Below are 18,519 nucleotides of genomic sequence, written 5' to 3'. Positions count from 1 at the left end.
CAAGGTCACACAGCTAGTGAGTGTCAAGTGTCTGATGTGAGATTTGAACTCAGGTCCTTCTGACTCCTACACTGGTGTTCTATCCACTGCACCTCCTAGCTGCCCCACTCAAGAAATAAATGCAAATTTGTTAAAAAAAACAACCACTATGTTTAAAGAAGTCTACCAGTGCTAGAATTATGAGAAAAGTTGAAATGCATATGGTACCATGATAACTAGATTTCATATGCGTGCAGTGAATAGAGTATCAAGACAAAACAAATTTTAATAGCTAATTTAACATTCCTCCTCTTAACATTCCTCCTATGCTGATTCCTCCTCTTTGAATGTGGCAACCCTGGGTTCTCTAAAGTGATTGAGAAGAATACAAATTCTGGGAAATCTTCCCTAAAAAGACTTTGCATAAAGACAGTGATAGCATATTTGCCTGATATATAAAGACCAGTCTAATTATGTGAAACCTTTTCCACAAGGTTGACCACTAGGTGATGGAAAGTTTGAGTCACAGAATCCCAAGGTATAGAGTTATTGCAGTTTGCAGCAGTCGATAAAATCATAAATCTTTGGAAGGGTTAAAAAAAAAATGCCTCCTAAGCTTTAGTAATAACATCATGTTGCTTTTGAAAAAATGTTTATCTTTGGCAATTTCTATTTTTACTTCACCAATCAAACTTTAGTGTGTGCTGTGATTGTCAGGCTAATTAAGTAGGAAATAAAAATCTTTAGTGGCTTAAATCACAGAATGTCTGAGTAGAACAGAGCCACAGAGGTGATGTAGATTAACCCATACCTGAGCAAAAATTCCCTTCATAGCATCTTTACAAGTGCTCATCTAACATTTGTATAGATTCAAGACCAATGGGGAACTCCCTGTGACTGAAAATGGCCTCTCCCACTATTGGTTAGCCCTAATTACTAGGAAATTACCTTACCCATTGCTCCAGATTCTATCCTCTGGGAATAAGGAAAACAAGTCTGATCCCTCTTCTACATGACAATGATAGGGACTAGACCTGTAATTTCATTGGCATGGAGAACTTACAGACAAGAAAGCTCCTTCTACTAGCATAGGCCAATATCTGTCTACAGCTTTTTATAGACTTAGATAGTTTTTTCTTGAGCACTGAGAGGTTAAGTGACTTGCTCAGGTTCACACAGCCCACATATGTCAGAGCTGGAACTTTGGCCTAGGACCTTCTGACTTTGAGGCCAGCTTTCTCTTGACTCTACCATGCTCCTTTTGTGATTTCCAATTATCGTCTATTGCTCCTGGTTTTGTGGCCAAGTAGGATAAGACTAATTCTTCTTTTATATGGCAGTTCTTCAAATAATTGAAGACAACTTTTAGTATTCTCTTCTCCAGGCTTAACATTAGCAATTCCTTCAATGATCATATGTAGTATGATCATCTGTCCCCTTGCTACGTGATTGCTCTTGCCCCCCCAAAATTCTGATTTGTCAATGTGTGTTGCTCAGATGACCTGACCAGGGCAATAAAACAGAGGAAACCATTATTCTAAACACTTTTTCATTGCCTTTTTTATGCAACCTAAGATCAGAATAGCTACTTTAGTGCCATATCACACTTGTATTATTGACTAGATTTGAGGATTCCAACCATAAACCTATAGGACTTTTTTCTTTCCTATTTTCCATTTTCAAAACAGCTACTGTTATTTTGTCTACCATCCCTCATTATATACTTATCTTTTTTTTTTTTTTTTTTTTTACCAAGTGAAAGACTTGTATTCAGTGGATCCATGATCTTAGTGATGTGGCTACTATTTCTTTTTTTTTTTTTGCCTCCTTTTAGGGGAGTATTTATTTTTTAATTTTTTAATTTTTTTTTTAAATTAATTTATTTATTTAACTTTTAACATTCATTTTAACAAAATTTTGGGTTCCAAATTTTCTCCCCTTTTGTCCCCTCCCCCCCAAACACCAAGCATTCTAATTGCCCCTATGACCTAATTGCCCCTATGACTACTATTTCTAATGGTACAGATTGCAGCCCATTTATATATTCTCAGCTTGCATGACTTTTGTCCATGTACTTCTGTAAATCTCTTCTACAGAAGATCTCCTAATGAGTCTATGGATCATTCAGCAAGTCTCTGAAAATTACCAAATGCCTAAGTCTCACTCCAGGATTGGCCCAATTGTTTTTCTAGTTATGTATCTATTTAATTTGTATCTTTTACACCAATTCTTGTGTGTGTCATTAGTTATATGTTGCAGCTTTTTAATACACACTGTACATCACATGCACTTTTGATTATTTGGGGTTGTAGTAGTATTCATGACTCTAATCATAGATTTACTGAAAGAAATTTTGGAGTTTGAACTGGACGTCATTGTTGTAGGCAATTCCTGATGAGAAAATTTATTAAATCTGCACCTGCTTTGCAATGTGTAGTCTTAGGTAATTGCCTGGAGATACCAAGTGTTTCAAAGTTGTTTCTAATGCTACTGTCACTGTATAAATTATTCTCCTAGTTGAACCCACACCTTCCTGACTCAGGGTCTAGCACTATCTACCACCCCACTCTGTCATTGGAAGAATATTGCAATTAAAAAGATGGAGCTTTATTTCAGTTGAAAATATGGCACAGTTTCCCAGATTCATTCCAACTCACACTTCTCATTATTAATTTTGGAGCTATGCTTATTGTCCATCTGCAATATGTCTTCTGTAGATATAATGTTCTAATAGACCAGTTCAGTGGTCATAGTGTGGACAATAAAGATATATGACTTTATGTTATAGTAGGAATATTCTTGAATTCAAAGTCAAAGGAAGTGGATTTGAGCATTAACTTATTATGTGCGACCTTCAGCAATGTACTGTAACTAAACTCTTTGGGCTTCAGCTTCTTTATTTGTAAAGCAAAAAGACTGGACTAGTTGACCTCTAAGATTTCTTCCACCTCTAAATCTATGATCTACTTGTTTTTCCTGTGTTAATTGTATAATTTTTTGAGTAGTTGTGAATCTAATTTAGGAAACTATTATCACTTGAAATTGCAGTGTTATACATAAACAGGAGTGTGTGTAAAATTACTGTTTTTAGGTAATTCCCCTGCAATTTGGACTGTGCTTCATATTTTTCCTTTCAATTGCAAACACTTTTGGCAAGGATACATCTCCCTTTTCATGCTTTACTTGATATGTTAATACTCAGAGCATGTTAATCAAAATTCAAGCAGTTCTGCATGTTAATATTTGAACAAGAGACATCCAATTTGAGTAGTACTTTTAAGTTTGCATTTTGTTCTTAATTAAATACTTTTTGGTCAATAAATAAACATAATATATAGTAAATAATAATAAGCATAAACAAATCTTTTATTCTTTTCATCTTTCAGTCATTTGTGTCATCCTGAGTTGTGGTTTGCAATAGAATATCATTTGCAAGGACTTGTCAATTTCCTTCTCATAGTTCTATCAAGAATGTTCCCAATAGGTGTGTAGACTGATCTCATAGAGATTTTGTAGAGGTTGCAGTAGTAACATGCCATTATATTAATTTATGAAAATTTATTTAACCATTCTGTAATCTATGGATATTTTCAGTTCTTTGCTACTAAAAATGGTGCTATAAATATTTTGGTGTACATGCAGCCTTTCTTTTTTATCATTATCTTTTTATCATTATCTTTGCCACCATCCTCTTCTGTAATGCTTTGCAAATGAGCTTATATTCTCAACCATTGTCTTTGGTGTTACTGTGTCTCTATTTGGCGAGGATATCTGAGACTATTTTCTAGTCTCACTTGGACATTTCATTAGGGTAGTTGCCTTATTTGAGATAAATTTCTGTAAGAAATAGAACAGTACTTGACATTATTTATAACTTCATCTTCTTTCCACATTTTTGTCGTCAGTAGTTTTGTAAATGGATTAGGATGGAATTGTTTTAACTGTACATTGTCTTCTCACTTTTTTCTAATTTCCTATTTTGATAATCGATCTACCAAGTGTCAGGTATGATAATACACAGATAATTTGGTAATGCTATTTCCTATCTCCTAAGACAGTCAATTTCATTTTTTCTTTATATAATTTGGTATTTGGTATATCCACTACTTCCCACCAAAAATCATTTAGTTATTTAGCAGTAAAGTGGACTACTGTGGATTGCATATTTAATTCAATAAACATTGCATGCTACTATGTGCCACACACTGTGTTAAATGCTAGGGATACAAAAAGAGGCAAAAATAGTCTGTGCCATCAAGGCGCTTACAATGAAATGGGGGAGAGACAACATGCAAACAAATATATACAAAATTAGATCACAAATAGGAAGTAATTAAAAAAGGGAAAGCTTGGGAAGTAAGAGTTGTTAGGTGGGATACTGCTGTACTGTAAGAAATGACAGGCTGGTTTATTTTAGGAAAACCTGAGAAAATTTGCATGAAATAATGATAAGTGAAGTGAGCAGAACCAAGATAACACTGTATATAGTAGTAGCCATATTATTCAAAGATTAATTGTGCACAGATCACTGTACATACTCAAATCAACCATAAAGGACCTGTGAAGGAAAGTAAATGCTATCTACCTCCAGAGAAAGAATGTAGTATGGTTTTACATATATTTAAAAATTGATGTCAAATGGTGGCCTTCTTTAGTGAGGAGAGGAAGACAATTCAATACTTAAAATCTAACCAAAAACATAAAAGAGGAAAAAAATTTGAACAGAAAAGAGTAGTTAGGTAAAGCTTCCTGTAAAAGGTGGGATTTTAGTTGGGACTTAAAGGAAGCCAGGGAAGTCAGTAGTTGGAGCAGAAGAGGGAGAGTGTTCCAGGCATGGGATCAACCAGAGAAAATTCCCAGAGTGGAGAAATGAATTTTCTTATTTGTGGAACAGCCAGGAGGTCTGTTCACATCAAGGAGTAAGGTGTAAGAAGACTGGAAAGATGGGAGCAGGTTAGATTATTAAGGGCCTTGAATGCCAAACAGAGCGTTTTGTATTTGCTCATGGAGGCAACAGATTGATACTGGAGTTTATTGAGTGGGGGTAGTGGTAGTGACATGATCAGACCTGCCTTTTAGGAAAATCACTTTAGTGGATAAATGGAGATATATTGGAGTGGGGAGAGACTTGAGGCAGGGAGACCTAGCAGCAGGCTATTGTAATGATCTAGACATGAAATGATGAGGACCTGCAGTAGAGTGGTGAGAGTGTTGCAAGAGAGTAGGAAATGCATTCAAGAGATGTAGCAAAGATGAATTCAACAGGTCTTGGCAGTAGTTTGGATATGGGGGTGGGGTGTGAAAGAGAGTGAGGAACTGAGTGTGACTTCTAGATTTTTAGCCTGAGGGACTAGGTGAAATATTCACCTTTACAGTAATAGTGAGGTTGAGGAAGAGATTAGTGGGTCAGAAAATAATGAGTTCTGTTTTTATGGAGTTTTAAGATATCTACTGGACATCTAGTTCAAGATGTCTTGAAAGACAAGATTGGAAGTCAGTAGAAAGACTGAGGGAAAGATAAGTAGTCTGGGAATCATCATCATAGAAATGGCAGTTAAATTTATGGAAGGTGATGAGATCACCAAGTAATGAAATAATAAAGAGGACCCAGAACAGAACTCTGAGGGATACCTATGGTTAAAGGGTGTGATCTGGAGGAGGAAACAGAGTAGCTGTGAGACAGGTAGGAGGAAAACCAGGAGAGGGGAGTGTCCTACAAACCCAAAGAGAAGAAAGTATCAAGGAAGAGAGAGTGAGTCGCAGTTATCAAAGGCTGTAGAGACATCAAGGAAAATGAGGATCGAGAAAAGGCCGTTGAAGTTAACCTTAAAAACATCATTAGTAACTTTAGAAAGAGACAGATAGCAGTTTTGGTGGAATGATATGGTTGGAAGCTTGATTGTGAGGGGTTAAGAAGAGAGAAAATGGAGGCACCAATTGTAGACACCCTGTTTGAGGAGTTTAGCTACAAAAGGCAGAAGAAAAATAAGATGATAGCTGAAATGGAAGGATCAAGTGAGGGTTTTTTCATGATAGGGGAGACATGGGTGTGTTTGTAGGTAGTAGGGAATGAACCAGTAAAGAGGGAGAGACTGAAAATAAGTGAAGAAGTGGGAATATAATATAATTGTAAGTAAGTGAAAGACCTTGGGCAAGTCACTTAACCACAGTTGCCTTGCCTTGCCTTCCAAAATATATACCTCCAAAAAAAGAGAAAAGAAGTGAAAGAAGGGGCAGTCCTTTGGAGGGGAAGGGATAGAATGGGATCACTTGGACAGGCAGAGGGGTAGAGGACACTTCATGTAAAACGGGTGAAGGAGGAGAAAGGGGAAGAAGGCGTCTGAGTGATGGGAGATAAAGAAGAGGGGGAGAAAAGAGAGTTTATTGTAAAAGGGCCTCAGTTTTTTTGTAAAATATGAGGCAAGATTCTCAGCTGAAGAGAGTGAAGGGAGAGCCATGGGGGGACTTAGGAGGAATGAAAAGTTTAGGAAGAGCCTCTCTGAAGAGTAGTTTAGTGACTTGATTAGGGAGGTATAGTAGATTTGCCTAGCAGCAATGAGGGCCAGTTGAGATTATGTAACAAGTTTGTAGTGAATCCAGTCAAAACAGTTGTGTGATTTTCTCCACCTTTGTTCAGTAGCACATGTAGACATGTAGGAGCGATCCAAGATGTGTCTTGTTTGGGCATAATTGGTGCTTTTATAACAGGCTGTGGGTTCAAGAGAGAAGCACAAATGTAGAATTGGATTTGTTCGTTAAAGATTCAAGATTGGTAGAAGAAGAGAGTGGCTAGTGCTGGGGAAATGGCCTGGGAAAGAATTGAGGGATTGGAGGTCATGGTGGGGATAAAGAATTAGATTATGTGTGGGAAGGCACAGAGAGGTGAAAGGCCAGTAGATTATGGTTAGGTAAGGGGTTTTCAGAATTCCTTAATATGGAGATGGTACGTTTGTGGGTGATAGCAGGGTTGAGGGTGTGGCCATCTTTGTGCGTGATTGAGGTGTGGGATAGAGGAGTAGCTACTCGGGAGGAGAACAGGTTGAGGAACTGACTGGTTAGGGTATTTAAGGGAGAATCATATATTTTTCATTGAACTGGACAACCATTCAGAGAATTTGATATTTCAATTCAGTTCAACAAACAGTTATAGCTGACACTTATGTGGCTCCAAAGCTTGCAAAGCACTTGACATACTGTGCTCGTTGGATGTGATAAGGCAGATGCCGTTGTTATCCTAATTTTTAAAATCCAGTCGTAGAGGAATCTAAAGCATGGAGATGTTAATTGGCTTGCTCAGGATCATACCACCAGAAAGTGGCTGTAGATTGGTTTCTTTGGCCTTCCTCATGCCAAGGCCTGTGCTCACTTCATTAACAACATACTCCTTATTTAATAAGTGTCTACTATATACTGAATATTGTTCTAGGGATATGAAGACAAACAATAGCCAGCCCCCACACTAAAAAAGCTGACACCTTCTAGGAAGTTTTTTAAAGAAAATTTTGTAAATAATAGCTGGCTTTTACAAAGTATTTTTCTTTCAGTCACATGGATTAGGTAGTAATATTAGTCTCATTTCACAGATGAGAAAATGGAGGCCTAGAGAGAGTAAATAATCTAATCCAGACTTGGTAAGCCTCAGAGCTGGTATTCAAATTCAGGTTTCCTGACTCAAAGCCCATCCTTCCTATAGAAGTTATTCTTCCATGTTCATTAAGTCATTATTTCATAACTCAAACCAAAAAGTCATCATGTTTTCTGTTAATACTTAAGTTCATTTTTTTACTTTCCATATACCAAAACATAAAGTTAAAACCTTAGGTTTTAACAGTGTTCTAGGATTTAAAAAAAAAAAAAAAGCATGTTTTCTGTAATCAGAAAGAGTGACTGCATAGAAGGGAAAATGTTTTTTGTTAAGTTGAGGAAACAAAGAAACTTTATTAATTCCTCCGGTTCCTTTTTTGCTAACTTAAAGCTACGGTGTATATTTTTTTATAGTGTTTGTATTCAGCAAGACTTTCAGTACACTTCATCACAGTTCTTTTTTCCTATGAGAAAATTTATAAACTAACAAGATTTTTCTCTCAAAGCGACAAGTTCATCTTATACAATGTTGTGATTTGTAACGTTTTAACACAAAGGAAATTCAGCAGCTTGTTTAGGGGGTACTTTCTTTATGACTTAAGTATTAAATTTCTTAAACTTTTTATTTTCTTCTTCCTTCCAGTATTGCTGAATGCTGTAGCACTCCATATTCACTTTTGGGCTTGGTATTCACAGTCTCTTTTGTTGCCTTGGGTGTTTTGACACTCTGCAAGTTTTACTTGCAGGGCTATCGGGCCTTCATGAATGATCCTGCTATGAATCGGTGAGTTTAGTACTCTTAAAGAAAATCAAAGCATGTATTTAGAAACAAATACCTTATAACTTAGACATTTAAGCTCCTAGAAATGATTACTAAATTGATAAATTGTGACTTTATTTAATTAGAAACTTTTAATGGAATTTAGAAGGAAGCAAGATTGGCTTTTAAAAATGTTTTTGCGTTTAGCAAAAGGTATTAAGAAACCACAATTTTCCTGAAATAATTATATTTATTACCCATGGAACCAGAAGAATCCAAATGCCTTAAATCTTAAATTGCTTTGATATCACTGGACACTATGTGAGTTGGGAATTTTATGTTGATAGTGCTAGGTGAGAAAACTTGCTCTGTTACTTGGGAGGATGGATATATCTGTATCTATATCCATATCCATATCTATATCTGTATCCAAGAAATATTGATGTCTTATTTCTCTCCATCCTCACGAGAGATGTAGCAGATTTTCTCACCTAACTCTGTGTGTGTGTGTATGTGTGTGTATGTGTGTGTGCGCATTTTATATTCAGATATACTGTTTTTAAATGTGCAAAATACAGGCCTATGTAAGTAATATAACACAGAGAAGATCAGACAGAACTCTGAACTGATTTTTAAACTAATAAATTTAGTTTAATTTTATACACAAAGTTAAACTGGACTGCTAACCAGTATAGTGTTTCTGTCCTTTTTTGCAAAAAGAAGTAGCAAACTAATATACTATAATTGTAGTTTATCTTAACTCTGACTAATTGGAATTTAGTGACATATCTGTATTTACTAGCATTTGTTATCTAAATAGCTGTTTAATATTTCTCCACTTAATGGAAATAAACTAAAATTCTGTTTATTTTTATTTTTATTCTCTCCCTGAAAAACAATATAGGGGGATGACAGAGGGAGTTACACTCTTAATTCTGGCAGTGCAGACTGGTCTGATAGAACTGCAAGTTGTTCATCGGGCATTCCTGCTTAGTATTATACTTTTCATTGTGGTAGCTTCTATCCTTCAGTCTATGTTAGAAATTGCAGATCCCATTGTTTTGGCACTGGGAGCATCAAGAGACAAGTAAGTAAGAAATAACCTTGAAAATCTTTTGTTTTAATTTTTTTTTTTTAGCATAAATTCAGTCTGATTATTTAGAAAAAAATCAGAGCTAAAAATTGTTTTTTAATAAGGTTGAAAAATAAAAGGTAAAAATCCTTTTATCTTTTTGTGGCTTTATTATGTTGCTCATTTACCCCCTCTTCTGCTTTTTTTAATAGCCCTATTAAAAGTAGCTTTGGATCACTGACCTACCCAAAAGAAATCAGTAATAATAATTATCAAAAATCACACAAATAAAAAAATTAATATGAAGAAATATGTAAAACATTCTACTTATCCATTAAAATGAACAGGACATAAAGCAGTTCACTAAATGAATGCAAATAAAAAGTACAGTTCTCTATTTTCACCAAGTTAAGAGAGAAGCAAAAATTAGAGAAGGGGATGAGAATTAGTGAAATGAGAGAAGACAGACAGACAGAAAGAGGCAAATACTAGGAAATATAGATTGGGGATAGCAGTACTTTTTGGTCATTTAAGTAGTTATGGGTTAAAGATTATTCAAACTGCACTTTACTTGTAATCTTAGGTATTGGCACTTCCATTGAAGATCAGATGAAATTAAATGAGGAGATGGGCCCTTTCCCTGCCTGCCTTTCATAGAGGTTTTATATTGCAAAAACAGCAGAAAAAGGTTTACCAAATTATTCCTTAATTCAGCAAGGAAATAGTTTGGTTCACGTAATATAAGATTACTACAGAGCAGTTCAGGGCCAGGATAGCTTAAAGTCAAGTCTTCATACAACCTTTATTGAGATATATTTTTGAGAGGGTTTATATAGGCATTGGTTATAGAATTGTGGGAATCTGTTTTTGCATTGTAAAGGAAAGGAACTGTGACAGGTATTATTTGGAAGGACAAGTGGTTTTTTTTTTTAAATAATTAAATATTAAATAATTAAAACAATTACTTAGTAATATGCTCAGTCCTCGAGTCAATTTCAGATATCTCATTTTATCACATACATAGCTTTTTGAGTTTTAATTTTGAGGGCTGATGATTAGGAGGTAAGAAGTGAAGGGAAAGAGTCACTTCGTAACTCTGAGAGCTCTGATGGATGTCAGTTTTTTGTGGTACTTAGAGCCAAAATCAGTCCCACAGTGTTACAAACAAATGTTTAAATCATATTTTTCCATTAAAGCTAATTTTAAAAAGATTTTACCTTAAAGAGAATCCAGAACCTGGTTTATTGTCAATATAATATAATATTGGACAGAACTTCCTTCCATTGTAGCATCTAGATTCTTTTACATTTGGCCAAAACTTTTCTTTAGGTCCATAGTTCACTTCTTCACTTCTTTAGAAGTTTGTATAATACATACGTGTTAGATTTGGAACAAGGAGAAAAAGTCGGAACACTTTCCATTTTTTAGTCTTCAACTTCTGAGACAAGACCAAAGTAAACAAATGCTATTATGGAACTGCTGTTTTTTAGTTGTTTGATTATATTTGAATCCTGTACCAGAGTTGCAGGCTTAATAGTTGTTTCTTTGTGTACCTTCTGTGATTAGAAAGAAGCACATGCCAAGAAAAGTAAACAATTAACAAAATGCTTAGCTCTAATCTTTGTTAATTGTAGTTATCAGAATCTCCAGTTTGATTGATGCAAATCCCTTAGTCTTATCTCAACTAGATAAGGTTTGAGTTGTTTGTTTGGTTTTTTTGCGGGGGGGGGGGGGGGGGGGGGGGGGGGGGGGAGGTATTTTGGCATTAGTTCTCTAGTATTTCCTAAGCCATTTAAACTGCTCTGTCATATGTGTTTTCAGTAAATATTTGTTATTTGATAAGTGATCTGTAATGAATTTAGGTTCTTATTGCCACAGTGACCTTTTAATACAATTTTTGCAAGTACTTTATAAACATTAAGTTTTTATATTTTGTTATTCTTTTGATCTAGTCTTTAGACTTATAATTTCATTGGTATAGGAAACTCCCTCTTGGTATTAGAAACTTTTATCCATGCAGGTCAGCACCTGGTTTATAATTTATAGTCTAAGAAGAGTTGCATGGGGCATTGAGATTTTATGTGACTAGCCCAAAGTCACATAGCCAGTAGGTATCCAAGCAGAACTTGAACCCAAGTCTTCCTGACTCTGAGGCCACCACTTAGTGCTACCATTTTGTATTTCTTCTTTAGTCTGAATATTTGTGTAAGTGAAATTCAATTTAAAGTTAATAACAACTTACTTTTGAATGGTTAGATTTGTGGCCACCATAATTTATCAATTTGCTTTAAAATTTTTTTTTAAATTAAACCATTTTAGATGTCAAGGCCCCACATATAAAATTACGATATTAATTTTTTGAAAACCTGAAAAATTCACTCACTCTCTTCTAGTGCATAGCAAAAGTTTTTTTTTAATGTTCTGTTGTTAGAACTGAGGACTTTATGTATTTATCCAGAAAGCAATTAAAACCCAGATAAGAAAGTAGTCTTATTTTGTGTTGAATTACATTCATTTTGAAGATCCATCTTTTAGACCGTTTTAACATAAAGGCACACACACACACAAAATTAGCCTTTAACTCTTAACTTTATTGTCCGTTATGCCAGACTTCATCTTTTCTAATGGTCTGAATCAGAATGCCCCTATACCTTGCTTGATTCTAATGGGAAAAAATATGGAGATTTTAATTTGGAGATCTGAATTATCTGTTCTCAGCTTCTTCACTAACTATCTTAGGTCACTTAATCTCCTGACTGCCCTAGCTTCTACATCTAAATGAAAATATTATGTAAATAACTGTATTGCCAAGACAATATTCATAGTGGTGGCTATGAGTATGCCCATGTAGTTCTCAGTTGCAACATATAACAGACACTCCATATAAAAGGCAGAAGAAAAACATTTATTCAGACACCAGAAAGCCAAATCCCCAAACCAGAAAGCCTGAAATTGGACATAGTAACCAAGAAGTCAATACATATTAGCATTCCTGGGGACCAAGGCATTTCCAAGTCTCCCCCTTCTCCTTCCCACAAACAAACAAACAAACACTCACAAGTGTAGCAGCCTAGCTGTCTACTTGCCTGTGTCCTTCTCAGTCTGAGTAGCCTGACCAACTTCCTCCCAGCTTTGCTCCACTCTTCCTGTTCCCCTGTTCAGCAAGCTCTTCCCACCATATGTGACTTAGGTTTCCATGTGATTTAAGCAGGTCACATGAGCCTATTAATGATTGGGAAAGATTTTTCCCATTTAAATTACCATTACTATAGCCTAATTAAATAGATGAGAAGTACTTTGAAAAACACCAGTAAAATAATATTAATTGTTCCATGAATGGACAAATAATGAAGTTCTTCCCTTGGTAGAGATTATTAAGAAGGGCAGCTAGGTGGTGCAGTGGATAGAGCACCAGTGCAGGAGTCAAGAGGACCTGAGTTCAAATCTCACCTCAGACACTTGACACTCACTAGGTGTGTGACCTTGGGCAAGTCACTTAACCCCAATTGCCTCATCCTGGGTCATTTCCAGTCATCCTGATGAATAAGTCACTGGATTCAGATGGCTCTGGAAGAGAAGTGAGGCTGATGACCTGCACAGCCCTCCCTCACTCAAAAGAAAGTCAAGTGCAAGTCACGTCGTTACTTCTGTATTTCTTTGATGTCATGGTCTTCTTCTTATGAAGGCAGAATGTTGCATGTGTTGTCAGATGTGTATCCATTGCTTCTTGGGAAAAAAAGTATAGTGTAGTAGACGAGAACATTTAGATATAAGGAAGTGTGATTTATTCTTTATGTAATACCCTACCCTCCCAATTCCTCATTCTACTCAATTCCCATTGCCTTCTCCTCCATTTTATCTCTTCTACACACAGGATGGTCATTCTCTTAATCTTGCTATCACCCACAAGTATTCTATTTCCAATTTCCAAAACTATAAATTTCTATCATCTGATCATAATCTTTTATCCTTCCATTTCTCCCACTGCCTCCTAAACCTACTCTTTATGCTTATTGTGATCTATAATTCCTCCATCTCTCAGTACTTTCCTAGGCCATTATCTGTGCTCAGGCAATACTCTTTTCTTTTCCCTTTCCAGTTATGAACCCTTTGTGAGCAAGTTCAACTCTACTTTTTCCTCTTCTCTTAAATCCTCTTGTTCATTTGCCTTAGTACCAATGACACCTTGCCAGATTTCAACCCTAGGTTATTCCCAGTATCCCCTTCTTTTGCTCTTACTCACTTGCTACTGAAAAGAACTGTAGGAAATTATAAAACTCTGCTGACTGATCCACTACAACTGTCAGCTGCCCGCAGTACTCAAATCAATAAGCATTTATTAAGCTCTCTGCTATTTACTAGGCATTGTATTAAGTTCTGGGGATTCAAAGAAAGGCCAAAACAAAAGTCCCTCTTACCAAGGAACTCACTATCTACTGAGGGAGACAATATGAAAACAACTGTACTAACAAGATAGATATAGAATAAATTGGTGATAATCTGAGAAGGAACATATTAGCATCAAGGAGGATTGGGAAACATACTTCTTGTAGAAAGTCTGGTTTTAGCTGGGATTTGAAAGAAGTTGGGGAATCTATAAGACAGAGCAGAGAGAGAATCCTAATTATAGGGGTACATCATGTAAAAATTTATTGAGTTGAGAGATCATATATCATATGTGAGGGACCAAGGAGGCCAGCATCAATGGATTGTAGAGTACAAAGGGGTGAGTAAGGTGTACAAAGGCCTTTAAAAACCAAACAGTTTTATATTTGATCTTGGAAGTGATAGAGAGGCGGTGGAGTTGTTTGAGTATGAGGTAACATGGTTGGACCTGTGCTTAGGGAAGATTACTTTGACAATTTAGTAGAGATTGGATTGGAATGAGGGAAGACTTGAAGCAGAGAGACCAACCAGTGGATTGTTGCAGTAGCTCAGAAGTGAAGTAATGAGGGTCTGCTCTAGGGTGGTTTCAGTGTTAGAGAAGAAAAGGGGCATATCTGTCTTATAATGATAAAACTTGGCAACAGATTGAGTATTGTAGGTGGTGGAGAATGAGAAGTTGAGAATGACCCCTACATTGTGAGCCTGGGTGACTGGTGGTAACTTCAATAGTAATTGAGAAGCTTGGAGGAGGTCAGAGTTTTGGGGAGAAGATAATGAGTTCAATTTTGGACATGTTGAGTTTGAAATGTCTATGAAACATCCATTTTCAGACAGTTAGAGGTGACAGACTTAAAGTCAAGAAAAGTTATGACTGGCTAAGTAGATTTGAGAATCATTAACATAGAAATTGAGCCCATGGGAGCTAAGGCAACCACTAAACAAAATGGTGTAGAAGAAAAAAGAGAAAAGGGTCCAGGACAGATCATTGAGTTGGGGAGGGACAGTCATGGTTGGTGGGCATGACTTGGATGAAGATCCAATTAAGGAAACTGAGAAGGAGGTAGGAGGAAAACCAGGAGAGAACAATGTTGCAAAAATCTAAAATAGAATAAAATATCAAGAAGAGGGTGATTGACAGTGTCAAAGGCTGCAGAAATAATGACAGTTAAGGTAATTTTGGAGAGAGCAGAAAGCCAGACTGCAGAGAGTTAAGAAAAAAAGTGAGTTAGAAGCAAAATACTAATTGTAGTTAGCATTTTCAAGGAGTTTTGTCATGACAGGGAGGAGAGAGATTCCATGATAGTTAGCAGGAATCAATGGATCAAGTAAGGATTCTGTTTTGAAGGTTGGGGAGATATAGGCATGTTTTTAGGCAGTGGAAGCACCCTACAGGGAGATATTGAAGATTACTGAGAGAGCAGGATGATAGAGGAGGCAGTCTGCTGAGAAGACGGGATGAGATGTGATCACTTGTTCATGTACAAGGGTTTGCTGTGCAAGAAGGGCTACTTCTTCCTGTGAGTTGGGTGAAAGAGGAGAGAGCAGCAGAAGGCATCTGAGTGATGTGAAATGAGGAGAGGAGAGTGACCTCAGTTTTGTTCATGTTTTTATGCAGCAGTTAAGTAGCCAGGAGGCAGGGAGAGAAGAAAAAAATTGAGGGGAGAAGAGGGTGGGGGAGGCAAGGGGTGTGAACAAAAGGACAATAGTGAATATTAGAGAGAAGAGAAAAATAGTGGTGTGGGCAATTTGTTGGAGAAGGATATATGTAGAAGGGTTGACATGGGTAAGCAAATGGAACACTTTTTCACATTATCGTTATGATCACGTAAAGAAATTTACTCTGTAATTAATTCCTTACCCCATTCAACACAGCAGTGATTTAAACCTTGTCTATCCTCAGACTTCCTGACACTCCCTTCCTGGCTAAGTTAACTTGTTCTATATTTCAAGGAAGAAATTGAGGCCACTCTCTGAGACCTCTTTCTTTACTCCTTACCTCTTCATCTCTGATACCTCTGACCTCATCTGTCCCCTGCCAACTTCTTTACTTTAGTCCCTGACAAGATATTCCTTCTGTAGTGTCCATATCTGGCTGCAGGGAACCAGATTAAAATGTAATTGGGAAATGTTCAGCAAAATAATAAAAATACAGTACAATAACATGCAGTTTTCTAAGTCATTATGTGTAACCTGTAGGGATCTATTTCTGTTTGAGTTGGCTACAACTGCTCTACATATACTCTTGATCCTATCCACTCTTATCTTCTACAAATTACCCGCATCATTCTCATCACCTTCCCCAAATATCCTTTTCTCTCCTCTCTATATCTACTTACTGCTTCCCTGCTACAAACACACACAAATCTGTCCCATCCTTAAGAATCTACACTAGATCCTACTATTCCCATCAGCCAATATCTTATTCCCTTCTCAACTAAATTCCTTGGAAAAACTATCTACAATCAGTGCCCCCCATCTAGTCTTAACACTTTTCTAAAACCCTTCACAATCTAGCTTCTCATCATTCAACGGGAACTGTTCTCCAAAGTTAACCAATTTTCTCTCAGTTGCTAAATCTAGTGACCTCAGTCCTCATCCTTCTTGACCTCTTTTTAGCATTTGACTTTGGGGGCCGCCTTCTTCAGGGTACTCTTTTTCTTTTCTTGGTTTTGCTGACTCTACGATCTCCTGGTTCTTATTACTCCTCAGTCTCTTTAGCTTGGTCTTTATGTCATATCCACTGACTGTTAGTGTCCTCTGGTACTCTGTCCTGGGTGTACTTATCTTTTCTGTATATCCTCTCACTTGGTGATCTCATTGACTTTTATTGTTTCAGTTACCTCTGATGATTCCCAAATCTACTTAGTCTTCTGAGTTCTGGTCTTGCATCACTAGTTGTTTGTTGGTTATTTCAAACTACCTGTCCTGGAGTCATCTTAAGCTCAAAAAGGTCCAACCCATGATTTTGCCCTCAAACTCTTCTTTTATTATTGAGGTTGCTACCATCCTTCCAGTCACCCAGGTTTACAAGCTTGGTGAGATATCCTCAATTTTCTTCCTCAAAACACATAGCCAAGCAGTTTGTCAAACTTTGTAATTACTTTTTTTTTCTTTTAATAAACTCTCTTGCATAACATAACCATTACCCTAGTTCAGATCCTCACCTGGACTATTACATTAACTTTGTGATCGATCTCCCAGGCTTAAATCTCTCCTTGCTCCAGGTTATCCTCAACACAGCTGCCAAAGCATTTTCTTTTTTTTTTAATTATTTATTTTTAGTTTTCAATGTTCAGTTCCATAAGCTTTTGAGTTTTAAATTTTTTTCCTCTCCCTCCTTCCCCTCCACCCTTTCCAAGACATCCTGCAATGTGATATGGGCTCTACATATACATTCATATTAGACATATTTTCCCATTAGACATGTTGTGACTAAGACTTAGAACCTGTGGGAGGAACCATGAGAAAGAAGAAACAAAACAAAACAGCACAGCACAACAAAAAACAGAGCAAATAATATGTTTCAGTCTGCATTCAGACTCCATAGTTTGTTCTCTGGATGTGGACAATATTTTCCATCAGGAGTCTTTTGGAGTTATCTTAGATCCTTGCATTCTGAAAAGAGCCAAGTCTATGAAAGTTAGTCATTCCACAGTGTGATTGTTGCTGTGTACAATGTTCTTTTGGTTCTGCTCACTTCACTCAGCATCAGTTCATATAAGTCTTTCCAGGTTTTCTGAAATCTGCCTGCTCATCATTTCTTATAGCATGATAGTATTCCATTACATTCATATACCACAACTTGTTCAGCTATTCCCCAATTGATGGGCATTCCTTCAATTTCCAATTCTGGGCCACCACTAAAAGAACTGCCATAAATATTTTTCTATTTTCCTTTTTTTCATATTTTTATGAGTTCTTTTGAATGCACTCCTAATAGAGTTATTACTGGGTCAAAGGGTTTGCATAGTTTTACAACCCTTAGGGCATAGTTCCAAATTGCTCTCCAGAATGATTGGATCACTCACAGCTCCACTAACAATGAATTAGTGTTCCAACTTTCCCACATCTTCTCCAACATTTATTATCTTCCTGTTTTGTCATGTTAGCTAGTGTGATAGGTGTGATGGTGGTACCTCAGAATTGTTTTATTTTGCATCTCTGGAATCAATAGTGATTTCGAGCATTTTTTCATATGACTGTAGATAACTTTAATTTTTTCCTCTGAAAACTTCCTGTTCATATCCTTTGACCATTTATCAGTTGGGGAGTTGTTTTTATTGTTATAAATTTGACTCAGTTCTCAATATATTATAGAAATGAGGATTTTATCAGAGACACTGGCTCTAAAATTATTTCCCTGCTTTCCTTCTAATTTTGGTTGTATTGACTTTTTTGTGCAAAAACTTTTCAATTTAATGTAATCAAAATCATCTGTTTTTCATTTCATAATGTTCTCTATATCTTGGTCGGTCATAAATTTTTTCCCTTCATAGCTCTTTCAGATAAACTATTCCTTCCTTGTTTTCCTAGTTTGCTTATATTACGGTTTTTATATCTAAATCATGTAACCATTTTGACTTTATCTTGGTATAGGGTATATGATGTTGATCTTTGTCTAGTTTTCCACTATACTATTACCCAGTTTTCCCAGCAGTTTTTGTTAAATAGTGACTACTTATTCTAGAAACTGGATTCTTTGGATTTATCGAACAGTAGATTACTATAGTCATTGAGT

The 18,519-nt window shown here is 36.4% G+C and overlaps 1 protein-coding gene across 2 annotated transcripts in view; it reads left to right on the top strand.

The window, feature by feature from the left end:
• RNF145 (ring finger protein 145) overlaps positions 1–18,519 on the top strand; it is a 121,023-nt gene that overhangs the window by 67,005 nt on the left and 35,499 nt on the right. For both annotated transcript variants that reach the window (XM_072630867.1, XM_072630868.1), the window contains exons 7-8: positions 8,207–8,347; positions 9,228–9,410. In XM_072630867.1, coding sequence (XP_072486968.1) covers positions 8,207–8,347; positions 9,228–9,410 — 324 coding nt within the window. The remainder of the gene's footprint in view (positions 1–8,206; positions 8,348–9,227; positions 9,411–18,519) is intronic.

Source organism: Notamacropus eugenii, chromosome 1, assembly GCF_028372415.1.
Source record: "Notamacropus eugenii isolate mMacEug1 chromosome 1, mMacEug1.pri_v2, whole genome shotgun sequence".
Lineage (NCBI taxonomy): Eukaryota > Metazoa > Chordata > Mammalia > Diprotodontia > Macropodidae > Notamacropus > Notamacropus eugenii.
Note: the sequence above shows the minus strand (reverse complement) of the source record. Positions and strands in the feature narration are given on the sequence as shown.